We start from the raw sequence: 14,314 nt of genomic DNA on the forward strand, positions 1-14,314 counted from the left end.
TTGGCAGAAGAATGGTTAAACAGCAAGGTACATGAAATTGTAAAATTGGTCAAAGTATGAGGGGCTACGTGACTGCTGCAACAGTCAGCATGACCTGGGTGTAGGAAATCAGGATATGTAGAAATCAGAGTCTGCAAGAATCAGGATGCTGAACTGCTTAGCATGTAGAATTGATAGAGAAGAAAAGAAGTATCAACCACAAGAACAGCAAGAGCAACCGAACCAGGCAGTTGGCAAATCACACAGCAACCCAATCATGAGCTTGGCTTTTGCAATATGCATGGCTATTAACGAGTATATATAACTTTGTAATTTGTTGCAATAAACTGAGACTTGATGATCATGAGGTCATGAGTCTTGTCTCCCGCAGCACCTCTCTCTCCGACATCCATTCACAAAGACTTTCCCTACTTCAAGAGAATATGAAAAAGCTTACTATTGTTGAAAATCCTTTGGCAAATGGCTCAAGAAACTGTGGAATTACTGGATGGCTGAAAACTTCTTGATGGAAGAATTAGAATCCTTCTTGTCACTTTTGCTGTGCTTATTATCTTTGGCAGTATTTTTTCGTGTATGAAGAAAAGTTTAGAGTCTATTGTAAATAGAGCCTGGCTTGTCCAGAAAGAAAAAGGGGAATGTGTGACGAATTTCTTGTGGAACCAGGCATGATATCCTAGATGATGTTCATTTGCAGGAGGTGCTGGCAAGAGTGTCCTGCGGGAACAGGGCTCTGGGCTCTGGCTGGAACAGCCTGGTTTTGCTGCCGTGACCCCAGCAGGAGTTGAGGCAGGTGAAGAGGCAGTGGCAGCTTGTATTTGTAGAGGCCTGGGGCTGCACCTCTGAACCTCCACCTGGAAACACACTTGGGGGAATAGGAGCTACAGCTGGACTGCCTGCCCTGAAAGGACCTGAAGTCATTCAGCCTTGCCAGCTTTTCTTAAGAGTGTGTTGGTGTTCCCCAGGAAAGCTACATGTTTTGGGGAAATGCCTTTGGAGGAAAGGGGCTTGCTTCTCAAGGGAAGTGCTTCCCAGGGAGGCAGGTGCAAGTGTCCCCCTTGTCTCTCTGTGGTCCTTTCAGTCTTTGAGGCTCGTTGCACTTGGCAGAGGGGCAGAGCAAGGGAGAAGGCTGTGAAGAGCAGGTTTGGCATCCGCCTGGACCTATGGAGACCAACCCAAGCACCTGCAGCAGGGTGTGTTCCCCCCTTTGGACAGAGGTGTGAGCAGGAGCGCCTCTGTCCAGCACTGAGCCCCAAAGCTCTCTTTGAGAGCTGTGAATTAAAAGGCCTTTATGCACACACTTTTCACATCTTCCCTGTCTGCTGGGTTTCAACTCTTGGCAATATGCATTTGCCTCTTGCTTGGGGGATGCTGCTGTGGCCCAGGGCCAGCACAGAGCTGGGCTGTGTGGACCACGCAGCGTGGAGAGTCTTGTTGGATCTTGGTGTGTCCCTGGCCTCAGAAAAGGCAGGGAAGGTTTGCCTCCCAAGGCGTCCTGCTCATTGGCTCTCCCTGTGCATCTTGGAGAGAGCAAGGTAGGCATTTCTGGCAGCTGGGCATCAGCAGGCCTTAAAATGGGGCTGTGTTGTGGAGCCAGCCCAGCTGAGATACCCTGAGAGGAGCCCAGTGCTCCTTGCTCCCCTGTGCTGACACGTGAGCGTTTCTCTGGTTTCGGGATGACCCTGGCTGTGTCAGGGGGTGCTACGTGGACACGAGACAGCCGGTCCCGTCCCGCTGGGTCCCAGCAGTGCCTCGCAGCAGTCCTGCATCCACGTCAGGATGCTGGCCAAGAGAGGTCCTGCAAGCTGGGGCAGCTGATTTTAAGCTGGTGCAGGTGCCTTCAGGTCAAGGCCAACGGTGTTCCCTCAGGATACAGCAGTCCTGAGGGGTCTCCCTTATTCAAAGAAATCAGCAGAAAATGCACTGACTGCCAAAAGCCAGGAGGGCAGGGGTCTGCACCCACTGCAATGTTTTTCCACCACCTATAAATTCCAGTGGGTTAATGTAGGAATTGTATCAAACATACCATCCATCTTTGCACTGCTGAAGTGATTCGATAGGCAGGTGGTTAGAAATACATTGTGTCAGATTGCTGTACTGGAAGCTGATGTCCAGGCCCTGGCCAGGAGCCGTCTCCATGCCCCAAAGCAGCACAAAGTCTTCCTCATGGCTTCCCTGCACAGGCCTTACTCCACACTTGCCCTTAGTTCTTCTGCTAGACTATGGCTAAAGCTTTTTGTCAAGTCACTCTCAGGTCAAGTTAGGCCTGCCAGGTTTTTCTTATGCTAACTGTGCTAAGTACTTTGGTATGTCTGTGCTCATTACTTCCAAATCTTCACCTCCTCAGGCCATCCCAATTAATTTGGGAAGTCTGCAAATTTTTGGAACTACTTCAGTTGAACAATGGGAAGTCAAGCTTTCCTGAACTGAGGATTCTTACTTGCCAGATTCTTCCGTGCCTTGGCCACTAAGGTGTTTTTGTGCAGAAGGCAAGAACTTCAATGAGAAAATAATTTCAGCATGGAGTAAGAGCTTCTGACAGAGACCAAGTGTTGCCAGCAGTTGCTCCAGGTGCTCCTGCCAAGAGCCCCTGCAGGCAGGAGCGCAGCCCCCAATGCACGTGGGCTTTGGCTCCCTCTGGCACAGAAGCCCCCCACGGGCACAGGTCTCTCTCTGGGGCAGGAGAAGGGCACCAGAGCTGCCAGGGCCCGGGGGGTGGCAGGTCTGCTTGGGCAGGGACTCTGCCACACCTGCTGATGTCAGCGCTCCCCGGGCCCCAGGGGTCCAAGCAGCATTGGTGCCCTGGCCCACACGTTCCTTGTCTGTGTCACACCCGCTGGTTTAGGATGGCCACCAGCCGGGACGTGTCCCAAGGAGGCCGTGCCAGCTTCTGTGGAAGGCCCCGTGCCATTCCCAGCACAGCTGCGTCGGCAGCCCTGGGGGCTCCTTCTGCTGCCCTGAGCCCGCGGAGCAGGGCAGCGTTTGCTGATGGTTTCAGCCGTTCCTAAAGACCCTGTCGGGCTGTCTTAGACACTTGGGGTGAGGAATTCCTTCCAACCTGGGCCACTTTGGGTGGGTGGGGGCGGCCCCAGGGCAGGGGGCAGTGTGTGCAGGGACCCTTTGTGACACGGTGCTGCGTGGTCACCGTGTCATGGAACAGGACAGCATGTCCAAGGGCCCTTTGTGACACAGGGTGACATAGGAGCTGGCGGTGACAAGACCACGCCAGAGTGCTTGGAGCACGCGACGGGACAGGACGGGACAGAGCGGTGCCGTGAGGAGCCCCCGCACAGCGCACTCGTTCGTGTCTGACCCGGAGCTTTTCCCAGGCGTTATTCCTGCAGCTGACCTCGAGGCCAGACCACAGGACTTGCTGACCTGTGGCCTTCCTGAGGCTTCTCTTCTGCAGGTGCCCTTGAGGGCAGACCGTGGGACTTGGTGCCCCGGAGGCATCTCCCATCCCTGCCACCGGTGCCCTCGAGGCCTGACCACAATCCTTGACAGGAGTCTCCTGTCCTTGTGGCAGGAGCCCTCAAGACCAGAGTGCAGGACTTGCTGTCCTGTAGCCTTCCTGAGGCTTCTCTCCTGAAGGTGCCTTCCAGGCACGACTGCAGGACTCGCTGACTCGGAGCTTTTCCGAGGCATCTCTCCTGCAACTCGCCACAAATCCAGTGACTGCCATGGAGCAGAGATCCCTAAGAGGGCCCAAGCTGGCCTGGGTGCAGGAGGAGGAAGAAGGCCCTGGAGCTGCCCCAATAGAGGAGATCAAAGAGGTGTTGCGGTTGAAGACTCTACAGGAGGGTGAGTGGCAGAGCTGGGCTTAGGGTTGGTGCCTGCAGCCAGCTTGGCACCATTCCATCCCATCCCACTGCATCCCATGCCATGGCATCCCATGCCATGGCATCCCATGGCATCCCATGGCATCCCATGGCATCCCATGCCATCCCATCCCATCCCATCCCATCCCATCCCATCCCCTGGGGACATGCCCACGGACAGGACGGAAGAGGGGCCGGGCAGACACCCCGCAGCGGCCGTGCTCCATCCCCTGGGGCATCCCGGGGCTGTCCCTGCCTGGGGAGCTCAGGGCTGGGCTGTGTTCTCCGGCCTCTCCCGCAGCCCCTCAGCTCTGGCTGCGCTCGCTCTTTGCCAGATGCAGCCGTGGACCGCACACAAGAGCAGGACCCCGCCCGTGGCCTCTTCCGCAGAACAGTGGAGGTACCTGCAGCCATCCCCACCTGGGCTGGGCCTGCTGTCACCGCTCAGCCGAGCACCGTGCTTGGAGCATTCCATGGAACATCCCTGGCTTCCTGCCTTTCTCCTACACTTGGTTTGCAAATTCATCAAGAGGATTCAGGAGGAAGAGACCAGCACCATGGGCAAAGGGCTCAGAGCATATTCACACACCTTCAAAACCAAGACCTCTGCTGCCCTGCTGGATATGCTCATAGAGGGCGGGTTTTGCAATCCAAAGCAAATAAGCGGCCTGTGGTTTGAGGGTTTGATCCTCCCAGGAATTGCCTGGCCTCCCAAGCCACACCTGCGGGTCACTGGAAGCCTTTGAGGCCATGGCAGTGTGGTGGGAAGGGAAGCACTTCTCTGGGGAAGCTGGGGACATTCCTCCCTCTGGCAGCTTTCCAAGTCTCCCCGTGCCTTCTCCAGGTGCCCGCCATGGTGAGGTACATCCACGAGTGGCTCATGGACAATCAGTTTGCTGAGCAGAGACTGAACAGGGCCCTCCTGGATCTCACTGAAGAACAGCCTGCCGATGTAGTAATGACACTCCTGTGTGTGGCCCCATCCTGTGACAGGTATGGGGCCACCTGCCCAGAGGGCTCAGGGCTCCCCAGCCCATCAGCCTGTACAGCCTGTGCCAGGTGTCTGACCAACAGAGAGTCCCCAGGGCCCTCTGGCTGCTCCCTTTGCCAGCCCTGGCACCTCAGCCCCCGAGCCTGCTGCCATGCTCCCTCGCTGCCCCTCAGGGGCCTGTCCCCACAGGCCTGGGCTGCCTGGGTGCTGCTGGCGAGGGGCAGTGGGCAGAGGCAGAGCCGGCAGCCAGCTCAGGTCCCCGCTGCTGCCCAGGCCACGGTGCTGTGTCCCAGATCCCCCTGAGACAGAGCTCTAACCCCGCAGAGCTGCTTTCACCATGTGGAAGAGCATCATGTGCTCGCCCAGGACTGCCGAGCCAGTGCAGCTGATGCTCCTCAATGTGCTGGGGAGTTGGCCAGAGCACAGCACGTTCACCTCTGATGGGGACAAAACGGGTGTCTTTGTCCTGGCTGTGAGTTTCTGCAACTGGCCTTTGCTGGTCCCAAGGCCACCTGCCCAGCAGCTCTCCATCCTCCTTGCCCCACTGCATCTCCCTGCCTCAGGCGCTGGGCTGAAACCTGGCCTCGGGGCAGCTTCAGGGGCACCAGGCCCGCTGCTCCCCCTGCGTCTCTCCGGGCCTCTCCCTCCCGTGCTCGGGCCCTGCCACACGGACACCTCGGCACTGAGCGCTGTCTCGGGGGGCTTTGTCCTTTGCAGGCAACTGTGGTGATGTGGAAGATCCTCCAGGTGCCCTGTGTCCCACAGATGGTGACGGTGTATTTCCCCCACCTACTTGTGCATCTGCTCTTCCAAGTGTTCTTCAGCACTCTGGATATGCCAGAGGAGGTCGATACCTTCTGGAAGGGATGCCAGCAGCAATACGGCCTTGCCACCAGCCCCAACAGGTACTCCATCCCACTCCTCTGTCCCTGCCACATCCCTGGGCAGGAGCCAGTGCTCCCAGTGTTACCTGGGCTTTGCTCTGCACGCAGGTTTGCAGTGCGAACCCTGAAGTCCCTGCTCTGCCAAATGGAGCACGAGGATGTGGTGCTGGCAATGGAACGCAAGCGTGGCTGGGACACGCTGCTGTGTGCTGACACCCACCACTATGCCGTGGGTCTGCTGGCCAGGTGAGACCCCCTTCTCCCCGCTGCCTCTGACATTTGTGCTCTGTGCCCAGGGTGCCCCACACAGTCCCAGTGGTCGTGGGCCAGAGGGCCTTGTCACCGAGGCACAGCCAAGCAGACTGGAAAAGGCTGGCAGAGGAGGGTACCCACAAGGAGCTGCCTCCCAAATAGCCCAGGGCCCCTTGCAGGATGCTGGGGAAAGACCAGACCTCTGTGAGTCTGTCCTGGGAGAGGTTTGTCCCCCGGCCCAAAGTCTTGGTTACTTTTTCTCCTGCCAGGGAGATATCCCGTGTCTCCATCCCCTTGTGCTCCCGGATCGCTCGCTACCTGCTCCAGCTGCTCAACACACTGGAGCCACGCTGGGAGCTGCCCGCCCTGGCCTTCCTTGTGGAGGTGAGCCTGATGGCCAGCGCTGCCTCGCTCAGCTGCCTCCCAGCTCTCTGCCCTCTCGTAGCTGCAGCTGCCTGGGACGGGTGCCCGCGCCCTGTGCTGCTGCCTGGGCCCAGCCCTGTGCGGTTCCGGGCTCCTGCCGGCCGGGTCCCCTGTCACTGCCCTGTGCCTTTCAGGTCCTCGAGTGCCTGAACTTGAGTGGAGGCAGTGCTAACAGAGTCCTGCAAATCTTGTCAAGGCACCTGCACAGCAAGTGCAGGGACAGGCGTCGCCTGGCGCTCAGGGCCCTTCTCAAGCTCATTGACAATCCCTCGATGGTGAGAAGGGGGCAGCGGCTGAGGCTGCCCTCGGGAATGCAGTCGCTTGGGCTTTGCTGGGCTTTAGGCACTGGGGCAGCTGCTCCCAGCTCTCCTGCCTCCTGCTTCAGCTGCCCAAGTGCTCCGCAACAGCCCTTTGGCCTCTAGGCCCTGCGGCAGCAGGATGGCGTTTCACAAACTTGTGTTCCGCACAGAGTGAAAAAATGTGGAGCCTGACTGAAAGTCTTGTGGAGCTCCTGTGCGACGCAGATGGAGAGATAGTTAGCATGGCTGTCATGCTCCTCAGCTTTATCTCCCGGGACAAGGACATGCTGATAGGCAGCTCCATTGCACTGCGGCTGGTTGAGGCGCTCCTGCCACTCTTTGACCACGTAAGGCTCGCTGCCTCCAGCCACAGCCACTGGCTGCTGCCCGGACACTTTGTGCCCTGTGGATTTCCAGGCCTGAGCCAAGCTGAGCCCCATGCAGCCGATGCTCAGGTCTTTTTTTCTTCCTTTCATACAGGACAATAGCCAGGTGCAGCTGCTCTCCATCCTGCTCTTCCAAACATTGCTGTCTCTTCCACTGCAAAAGGACAAAAAGGCCCTGAAGACACACGTGCGCCAGAGCCTGCTGCCACTCTTCTTCCACTGCCATGATGAGGATGGGCGTGTGGCACAGGTGAGGACTCGTGGGCTGCTGCTGTCCCCCTGGGAGGCGGCTCAGCTGCCTCCTGCCCTGGCACCTGCTGGGCTGCAGCCTCCTCCAGGCCTTGGCACAGGGACACAGGTCCTGCGCCCTGGGCTGTGGGGCCATCTCCGTGTCTCTGCTGCTCTCCAGGCTTCTCAGGAAACGCTGCTTTGTGTGGCCCAGTTCCTGAAGAGGAGGGATCTGGAAAAAGTGGTGAAGAACAAGAAGCTGTGGAAGTTCACCGAGTGCCTGGTAAGGATGGTCTGGAAGTGCCGGCCTCAGGCTGGAGAATCCCCCTGAGCGCGGTGCTCAGTGTGCGGGGCTGGCAGCTGTGCCCCTGCCCGCTGCTGCAGCCAGAGGCGGCGCGGGCTCTTCTCCAGGCTCCTGTGGGCCCGAGCTCACGGCGGTGCGGGCAGGGGAGGCTGGGGCTGGGCGCAGGGAGTGCCCGGTCCAGGGGCTGAGCCCGCGCCAAGCCTTCCCTCCTGCCGCTCTCTCCAGCTGGCAGACGACAGCAGCAGAGCGGCCGAGCACCTGCGCCAGGCCATGCCCTACCTGGAGAGCCCAGAGGAGCCCCTGCGAGAGGCGGCCATCAGGTTCCTGGGTGAGCCGCGAGCCCGGGCTCCCTCCCCGCCCCGCCGCAGCTCGGCCCCAGCCCCGCCTGCTGCCCCGGCAGCGCCATCCGGGCCCGGCGGGGTGGAGCCCCGGCTGGCCTGGGCGCTGCTGCCGCCCTCTCGCAGCCGTGCCCTTGGGCGGCAGCGTGCGGCAAGGGCCCGGCTGAGCCCTGCCGGGCCAGGAGGCCGTGTGGCCACAGGGCTGGCAGCGCCGCTGGCAGGGAGCTGTGCCGCTGGGCTGTGACAGGCTCTGTGTTGGCAGGGATGGCCGGGCGGCAGCTGAGGGGGAAGAAAGAAGAGCTCCAGCTCATCTGTGAGGGTGAGTGAGGGCAGCGGGCTGTCAGCGGGGGCTGGCGGGGGAGCTGCAAGCCGTGCCCCGGCTGCGCAGGGCTCTGCTCCCTGTGCGGACGAGGGGCGGCGTGGGCAGAGCACACGGAGATTTCAGGGCCACCTGGGGGATTTGTGGCCAGCAGCTTCGGGCTGATCCCATTTGTCCCTTATTCCCTGCTGGCCATGGCCGGAGCCGGCTGGGATGGCCCTGGCAGGGAGGTCTCCTCGGGTCCCCTCAGATCCGGAATCTGACCATGGCTCTGTTGCTCTCTCTTTCAGCCCTTGAAGGCACGGCAAATGACATCAGCGTCGCCGTTGGAAGCCTGGCAATTCAAACGTTGTACATCCTCCAGGCAGTAGAGAGAGCTGGATATTCCATCTTGGACAGCCTGCATGATCAGCTGCGCAGGGCATGGAGGACACGGCCTCGTCTCTTGGGGCTCGGCTGGCTGCGCTGCTGGAGCTGTGCAGAGTGCTGATCCCAGAGGCTCTGTCTGCTGGGGCCACCTGAGCCAGCAGGAATGTTTAATTTCTTCAAGATTGTTCTTTCGTTCTTTTTGCTTTTCTGTAGGATATAAATATAGGATGTGTTCTAATAGACAGACTCCCAGGATTTTTCTTTTGCTGCCCAGGCTCTGCAGGGCATAGGGGAAGAGGGAGCAAAGGGTGCCTGGGCTCAGCAAGCTGCCCAGGCACGTGCAGGCTTGCAGGGAAAATGGCCAGAAGCCCCTTGGCCTTTGGTGGTTCTGCTGAAGCCTTTGTGCTGCCAACAGAGCCGGTGGGCAGGGGCCGGAGTTCCAGGGATCCCTGTGAGACCGGTGCCTGGAGATGGCCACAAGCCCTGTCCCAGGCAGGAACCGCCATCTGTGTCCTCCTGCCCGTGTGTTGCTGGCTGCATTGCTGAGGGCTCCGAGGTGCCTCTGGATGGGGCTCCTCAGGAGCTCCTGTGGGGCTGTGGCGCTGCTGCCGGGCAGGTTGGCCGGGCTGAGGGAGACCCTGAGGGGATGGGGCCACCAAGGGATGAGGGGCTGCGAAAGCCCTGACAGGACAAGGGAGTGGGAAGGCACGGGGGGGATGTGGGAGGCAGTGGGTAACGTTGGCTTGAGGAGGAAAGTGGATTGGAGCCAAAGAGACCACTCAGCCCAATGTTCATGGGGCAATCAGAGAGGGTTTGTGCTCAAGCCCTTCCTTCTAAGGGGCCTTTGAAAAAGCCAGTCTGGATAATTTCACTGGTCTGTCCTCTGCGCCCCTTCAGATTCTGGCCTGTGAAATGCCTGCAGCCTTGGGAGAGATGTGATGGGCGAGGCCCCTGTCAGTCAAAGCAGGGGCTGGTCCATTCACCAGTACAAGGCAGCCTGCACTGTGACACACGGCAACAGAGTGCCAGGCACAGCTGCGGGTGCTCCCCATGAACCTCAGCTCTGGGACCACTGTCTGCCCCAAGCTTCAGGGCTGCAGTGGGAGCTGGGCTCTGCCCTGGGGCCATCCTGCAGGGACAGCTGCAAACAGGGAGCATTCCCTTGCCACCAAGAGCCAAGCCAGGGCTGCAGGGCAGCTGCTCCAGCCCGGACGGCACTGTTGGGTGCTGCGCTCTGGGGCTGGGGCTCCCCGCACAGGGGACTGGACTGGTGTGCCAGAGGAGACAGAGAAGCTGCAGCTTCAGCCTAACTGAGGTGGGTGCATGGGCTGGGAAGAGTGGGGAGGCCCAAGGGGATTCACAGAGCTCATCCTGCTGAAAGGACAAGGAAAAGGGAGTGGGATCTCAGCAGTGAGGAGAGTTGAGGGCTGGAGAGCAGCTCTGAATGCCACTAAAATCCAACCAGACCTCTGAGACATTGCTGCTCCTCAGCCAGTGACAGGATGAGTCCCTAAGCTGGGGGCTCGGCCTTCCTCGTGGTGAGGGGCATCAAGGAAGGCAGAAGTGTGATGGAGACTGCCACAGGCTGGGAATTCACTGGGGGAAAAGAGGGAGCAGTTGGGAAGTAAAATGCAGGTGGGGGAGAGAACTGTTCAGAGAAGGGCTGAGCTACAGCTTGAGCAAACTGCAAAATGTCATTTGGGGTCATCCCAGATTGATTTCATCTCAGAAAAGTATTGAACAAGTTTAATTTTTGGGTGGTGGCATGTTTTCCCTTGGAGGTGTACACTCTGCAAACTTGAGCTGTGTTGCTGAAACGCTCAAGCAAGTCTGTGCTGCAGGTCACACCATTTCTTCTTTGGCTGATTGGGGCCCGGTGCTGAGCTCCAGCAGAGCCCTGGCAGAGCCCAGAGCAGCCTCAGCACCCGCAGAGCCCGTCTGCAAGGAGAGAAACCAGAAAGTGCCCCTCAGCTGAAGGCTCCTGTCCCCTTGTCCCAGCCGCCCGCGGTGCCCAGGCCATGCTGGCCGTGCCCAGAGCGGTGCCCAGAGCTGCCCATCACTGCTGCCTTTGGCAGCAGAGCAGGAGGGCAGGACATGTGCCCAGCCTGCAGCCAGCCACGGCACATCCAGCCCTCAGCAGCTGCCCAGAGCAGGATGCTCCTGTGCTCGCTGCCATCTCCCCAAAGCTCTGATCCCACCATGCCCAGCAGACGGGACCCACCTGACGCCATCCACCGCTGGAAGAAAAGCTGGTCCCAAACGATGTCCTCAGCCTTCTCCAAGGGCACGGCCCATCCACGCTGCAGCTGCTCCCAAGCACTTCCCCATCCAGACTGGACCCCACCTAGAACGCTTCCTCTAGAAAAACACACAACAAATTATTGAAAGTAGATTACAGACAAAAAGGGGAAACAAGAAAAAAGGTCAAAAATCATATCTCTGTCTGGGGCTTGAGGAAGGCCCAACCCCTGCATGCCAGGGAAAAACCCACTCACAGGTGAAGGAAGCCCAGGCTTTCTCCCTTCCCCCTGCACTGCCCCCCAAAATAAGAGTGATCCCAAAGCAAAGAAGGGCAGGGGAGCAGCCCAAGCCCTTATTTGCCTGCAAAGCAAAGCAGCCCCTGCACAGGTTCTGGAGTCCCACCTCTGCTCCCACCATGGAGGTTGGTTTGTGTCGGGCTGGCTACCCCAGCCCCAGCCCCAGCCCGGGGCACGGTGGGTGGTGGGGGCTGTTGGCAGGGCCAGGAGCCCACTCCCATTTCGTACCCACCCCAGCCCATGCCCCGAGCCCTGCCAAAAGCAGCTGGGCAGCCGACTGAAGGATCAGCTGCATCCGCCCCAGCAAAGGGGGAACCTTTGGTTCCCGGCCAGGCTGTGCAATGCCCAAATCTGGGAACATCCCCTGCGTGTGGACTCATCTGCAAATTCCCTGTGGAGCCTGGCTTTGGAGAAGGTGCCAGAATCAAAGTGACGTCATCTTCAGCCTGCCGGTGACCAGGTGGAGCAAGAGGTTGTCATCCTTGATGTCGTCCTCGCTGTCTCCAGCAGCAGCAGCCCCACCTGCTACAGCTTCTCCAGGGGCTCCTTCTCCTTCCCTGGGGCTGAGACCAGGCTGTCAGGGTTCTGCCCAGGGCCCCAGCTGTCAGGGAACCAAGGAAGGCAAAACCAGCTCAGATGGCGGCCACCAGTGCTGGGCAGAGCAGCTCAGCTGCAGCATAAGGGCTGCGTGTTCCCATCTGATGACCTCTGGGCAGTGACACAGGCAGCACAAAAAAGTCTGGGTTCCTGTGCTTCTGATTGCCAATGCGTGTGTGGGGCTGTAACTTACCAGGGCCCTGCATCAGAGTGTGCCTGTGGCTCTCTCCCTTCTTCTAGGGCAGATGAACGTCCTGCATCCAGGGATCACACAACAGCTCTTCTAACGAAGGCCTTTCCATGTCCAGCATGGATAAACACCTCCTGATCAGATCTTGGCACTCTGGGCAGAGAAACCAGAACCCGCCGGTCAGTTGGAGAAGGCTCCTGTTGGCTTTGCCCCACTATTCCCGTGCCCAGGCCATGCTGGATGTGCTCAGAGCTGGGCCTAAACTTTCCCATCAATTCCCTGTTTTGGAGGAGAGCAGGAGAGCAGGACATGTGCCCCCTCCTCAGTAGCTGCCAGAGCGGGATGCTCACGAGCTGCTGCTGTCTCCCAGCACTGGTATTGCCCCTGTGGCCAGAGATGAGGATCCACCTGGAGAGAGCCGTTGTGGCAGTGAGAGCTGATGGTCCCAGCTGATGTTCTGGCACCCCCTGAAAGGGTGCTCCCCGCAGACCATCTGGTGCAGCACGATGCCCAGGGACCAGACAGTAGCTGGCTTGCCGTAGTACCAGCCAAAGTGGGTCCATTCCGGGGGGCTGTATGACCGTGTTCCTATGGAATAGAGATGGGCTTCAGCAGGGGGATGCTGCTGCTCCCAGAGCCTGGCCCCAGCATCCCTGGGCATGCGGGGGCTGCCCCAGTGGCACACGGGGTGACCGCTGCCCTCTCGCCAGCACCTGGGACTTGTGTACAGACTTGGGGTTGGAAAAGAAGCCACAGATGCTGGAAGAGGGCAGCTGAAGCCCTGGCAAGGCCCGACCATGACAAGGAAAAACCCACTCAGTGCTGGGGAAAACCATGCCTTCATCCTCCCTGCCTGCATTGCCCCAAAAACCATTATGAATTCAAAGCAAACCAGGTGAGTGGAGCAGTCCAAGCCCTTTCTCACCTGCACACCAAACCGGCTGGGGCACAGGTTCTGGCCCCCCCTCTCTGCTGCCCCCACCCACGGGTGTTTTTGTTGGGCTGGCTGCCCCAGCCCCAGCCCCAGCCCTGGGCAGAGTGGTGGGCAAAGGCTGCCAGCAGGGCTGGAAGCTGGCTCCCCACCCAGCCCTGCTGAAACACAACTCGGCTGAAATCTCAGAGCCATCAAGGGGAGCAAAAGGGACAATCCCCGATGCCACAGCCAGCTTGGCCTGGGAGATGTTGGGCCGTGAGATGCTGGGACCGCGAGCACACCCCTGTGTGGACTCACCTGCAAAGTGAGTGTAGGCTGTGTCTTGCAGGTAGGTGTCACAGCCAAAGTCGATCAATTTAGCCTCCCCGGTGGCCAGGTCAACCAGGATGTTCCGTGGTTTGATGTCCCTGTGCAGGACCCCGCAGCTGGTGCAGTGCCGCACGGCCTCCAGCACCTGGCGGAACAGCTCCCGCGCCACCTCCTCGGACAGGAACCCCCGTGCCCGAATGAAATGGTGCAGGTCCTGAGACCGCTTTGGGCGCTCCAGCACCATCACGATGTCGTTGGGGAGCTCAAGCCACTCCAGCAGCTGGACGACACCGGGGAAGCCAGTGGACACCTTGGCCAGCAGCACGACCTCCAGGGGTGCGCTGGTGCCGTCGGGCTGCGGGAGGAGCACGATGCCGTCAGTGGGGCTGAGGCCGTGCCGGGGCTCGGGAAGCCCTCGCCCAGCCCGGGATGCTCTGCGCCCTGCGCTGGCCCCACGCCCGCTCTCCATCAAGGCGTCCCGGCGGCTTCCACCCTGCTGGGCCCCAGCTCATCCCCGCCCGAAGACGCTGCCGAAGCCGCCGCGGCCCAGCAGTGAACCCAGCCGGTACTGCTCCTGCAGGCCCTGCTGCGCCTTCCCTGCCGGCGGGACGCGGCTGTCAGCGCTCGGCCCGGGGCCAGGAGCGGCCCCCGAGCGCCCCTCAAGCGCCCCGGGCCGGCCATCCCCAGGCATTCGCTCCTGGCAACGGGACAGCGGCGGCTCGGGGCCGGCGGCCGCGCTGCCGAGCGGCGGAGCTCGGGCCGGGGAAGCCGCAGCGGAGGCGGCGGCAGCGGCTGCGCCGCCTGTGTCCTCCGCGGGGCCCGGGAGCAGCCGGCGCTGGGGCCGGGGCCTGTTTGCTCTTTCCAAGAACCTTTCCTGGAGAACGAGGTGAAGCTTCTATCTCAAGATGTGCCACCAGCTGCAGCTTCTCTTGGCATTCCACACCGTGTGTGCAGCACAACTCTTGCAGCAAAGCAGGACAAATGTTTGAAGAACTTGGCAGCTTGTTCTTTCTTTTCCTTGTGGGCTGGGCAGTTGTGCCATTGGTAAGGATTTCATTGTTATTGTTCTACCCTAAGAAAACATGATGGGCTACCAGGAATTGTTAGGGAGCACAAGCCTGACTGAATGCAGAGAAAGA

General features: G+C 59.9%; 2 protein-coding genes across 5 annotated transcripts; one reads left to right on the forward strand and one right to left on the reverse strand.

Annotated features, from left to right (window-relative positions):
- Positions 1–3,174: 3,174 nt before the first annotated feature.
- LOC128783317 (uncharacterized) lies at positions 3,175–8,848 on the forward strand. The gene is made up of 14 exons (XM_053933969.1): positions 3,175–3,798; positions 4,151–4,215; positions 4,660–4,808; positions 5,131–5,278; positions 5,524–5,711; positions 5,799–5,936; positions 6,212–6,326; positions 6,500–6,640; positions 6,835–7,011; positions 7,145–7,300; positions 7,460–7,561; positions 7,808–7,910; positions 8,183–8,239; positions 8,530–8,848. Exons 1-14 carry the CDS (start codon positions 3,678–3,680, stop codon positions 8,727–8,729), a joined length of 1,860 nt encoding a protein of 619 aa, XP_053789944.1. The 5' UTR covers positions 3,175–3,677; the 3' UTR covers positions 8,730–8,848.
- Positions 8,849–10,375: 1,527 nt separating this feature from the next.
- Positions 10,376–14,022, reverse strand: LOC128783313 (serine/threonine-protein kinase pim-1-like). Of its 4 annotated transcripts, XR_008429069.1 has the most exons (5): positions 13,164–14,018; positions 12,341–12,520; positions 11,936–12,085; positions 10,830–11,746; positions 10,376–10,546 (listed from the first exon to the last, which is right to left on the reverse strand). XR_008429069.1 is itself a non-coding variant. In XM_053933964.1 (4 exons), exons 1-3 carry the CDS (start codon positions 13,642–13,644, stop codon positions 11,979–11,981), a joined length of 768 nt encoding a protein of 255 aa, XP_053789939.1. In that variant the 5' UTR covers positions 13,645–14,022; the 3' UTR covers positions 10,376–11,708; positions 11,936–11,978. The 4 variants fall into 4 exon arrangements, 3 of the variants coding, with proteins under 3 accessions (XP_053789939.1, XP_053789938.1, XP_053789940.1); XM_053933964.1 differs by having other exon boundaries at positions 10,376–11,708; positions 13,164–14,022; XM_053933963.1 differs by having other exon boundaries at positions 10,376–11,746.
- Positions 14,023–14,314: the final 292 nt, after the last annotated feature.

Source organism: Vidua chalybeata, unplaced genomic scaffold, assembly GCF_026979565.1.
Source record: "Vidua chalybeata isolate OUT-0048 unplaced genomic scaffold, bVidCha1 merged haplotype scaffold_183_ctg1, whole genome shotgun sequence".
In the NCBI taxonomy this organism is placed as follows: domain Eukaryota; kingdom Metazoa; phylum Chordata; class Aves; order Passeriformes; family Viduidae; genus Vidua; species Vidua chalybeata.